We start from the raw sequence: 2329 nt of genomic DNA, 5'->3' as shown, positions 1-2329 counted from the left end.
TTGCAAAAAATAAGAAAATAAACGTTAATGAAATGATTAAATTTTAATTTGCAAAAGAATTTTATTTTTAAAAGCAAAGATTTGATTCTTGTGCCACTCACTACCTTTTTTAAGAAATTTTTACCAAGAAATAAGAAAATGAATTTTTATGATTGTAATAAAAATGTGTCAGAAAGCGTTTCTTTGACTTTTTTAATATATTTTATTCTGTGCTATTTACTTTTTTTGTTATTAAATAATTTTGACAATTCTGTGTAAAATCTCTGATTTATTTCATTTGAGAAACTAATTGCAAATAAAACCATTTCAGTATAGCAGAAACTGTGTTTTATCTTTATGTTTCCCAATTCTTGTTGTGTTTATTTTGAAGTTCTGTTTTGCGCTGCGATTTTTCTGTACTGAAAATTGGTCGATTAAGATCACCGAAGTAGAACTTGAAGGAAATAGAAGGGATTTATGTACAAAACGTTTTACCAGTTAACACAATGTAGCTTGGCACATTTTCATCAAAGGATCTAACCCACGTTTTAGCAATTTTTTCCCTTATCTAAGTTATTTCAATTTAATCCAGTTTTATTTACTTGACAACAGTAACATTAATTAACAAACTACCACATGATGAATATTAAACTAGTTCTAAACATACAAGAAAAACAACAATTAGACTCAAGATAAATAAATTGTTACAATAGAAATTGCAAGTTTTGCTAGTCAGGTGTTGCACAATTAATTGTAAACGTTTATCTTGGTATTTTTACACGTTTGTTGTCTTTGTATCTGATTGTAGGAGAATGTGAGAGCCGTGAAACAATACTCATTCATTTACATATCGAGATGTGTCCAATTTTGCGCTACAACGGAGCGAGTCATAGTATAAAAGAGGCGTCTGGTTTGGATTTCACTACTTTTGTAGATTTTATTTAAAAAAACTCATCAAAGTATTGTATTTAACGAGATAACATTCCAGGCGATTACTTCCTTGTTATAATTTTAACAAGTGTTGAATTTTTACTCTTCAAAAGCTTCAAGTGAAATTTATTGAAGTTTAAATTGAAATTTAATATTGAAAAGTTTTGTGTATCAATATTATTTAATATCGCTCACGTCCGAACTCCAAACTTTAAGAAATTGAAAGGTTTCCAAGTTTTGCATTTTTCCGATTGGATTTAATTAAATTATAAATGAAACCACGAAAATTTACCATAAAAATTGCTCTATTTTTGTAGTTTTTAACAATAAATAATAAAATACAGCCTTGTTGCAGTCGATTATTTAGTATCTGTATCCGCCGGAACCCGAACTCGAGCTAGGTTTGGGTCCAAGGTACTGGTTCGAAACCGCTCCTGAGAACCCTCCAGCCCCACCAGTCGCTCCTGAGAACTTTCCAGCACCACCAGTCGCTCCTGAGAACCCACCAGCACCACCAGTCGCTCCTGAGAACCCTCCAGCACCTCCAGCACCTTCACCTTGATGCTCAGCACGATATTGCCCATCGTCTACAATACCAGCAGCTTCATCAGCGGCATTTTGCTCCAGAGCTTTCAGGATTTCAGCAGGAATTGGGGGTGCAACAGGAAGATGCGCTCCTTCAGGACGGAACCCGTTTTCATCAGCTGTATAAGTGATACTATAAGTTGCACCATCGTCACCGGTGTAAGAGAATTGGCCTTGAACTGAACTGATTTCGTTATCGGTACCAGGATTTTTCAATTGACCGGATTCCTCGTGAGAGATGCGGTTTTCGGTTTCGTAACTAGAGAGAAATGATGAAAAAATTAACAAATATTCACTGGTAGATGCTTAGAAAACGAGGGCGGTAATAGAGGTAGGTAGTAGAAGGCCAGGAATGAACACTTTTCGACCTCTCTCAAAAATATGTACAAAAAAAACGTTGCATCAAATGAAAATCAATCAGGAAATGGTTAAATTTAAAGCTTTTTATTGTTGAAAATAACAATTTTTGCTCCATTTACTGTTTTTTGACATTATAAAAGATACTTTAAAAGAAGTAACGTTTCAAATTACTTTAAAAAAAGTAAGAAGATAAAAAAAATGGTAATTATAACACAGAAAAAAAGAAAAAGCAAGTGTGAAAATATGATAATGAAAAAATGGTGGCTCATGAAAAAATGAAAGATAAAAATCAGACAAGAAATGATTAGATTTTAGTTTTTTTAGAGAAAACTTATTTTGATTTTCAAAGTTTCAAGAGATAATTTGCATTAAATTTTTGCAAGAAGTAAGAAAATAAATGCTTATATTAACAACAAAAAAGAAAAGAAAAACCAGTGTGGAAAATATAATAACGAAAATAAAAAATAAAGTTGAG

General features: G+C 32.0%; 1 protein-coding gene across 1 annotated transcript in view; it reads right to left on the bottom strand.

Annotated features, from left to right (window-relative positions):
- Positions 1 to 1196: 1196 nt before the first annotated feature.
- The window catches only part of LOC123007723 (pupal cuticle protein 36-like), a 3624-nt gene continuing 2491 nt past the window's right edge, over positions 1197 to 2329 (bottom strand). The window contains exon 3 of the mRNA XM_044403140.1: positions 1197 to 1799. Within this exon, the coding sequence (XP_044259075.1) occupies positions 1273 to 1799 (527 nt within the window). The 3' untranslated portion in view covers positions 1197 to 1272. The remainder of the gene's footprint in view (positions 1800 to 2329) is intronic.

This window comes from Tribolium madens, unplaced genomic scaffold, assembly GCF_015345945.1.
Source record: "Tribolium madens isolate multiple individuals breed KSU strain unplaced genomic scaffold, Tmad_KSU_1.1 Scaffold_3;HRSCAF=73;Tcas5.2_LG2, whole genome shotgun sequence".
In the NCBI taxonomy this organism is placed as follows: Eukaryota; Metazoa; Arthropoda; class Insecta; order Coleoptera; family Tenebrionidae; genus Tribolium; species Tribolium madens.
Note: the sequence above shows the minus strand (reverse complement) of the source record. Positions and strands in the feature narration are given on the sequence as shown.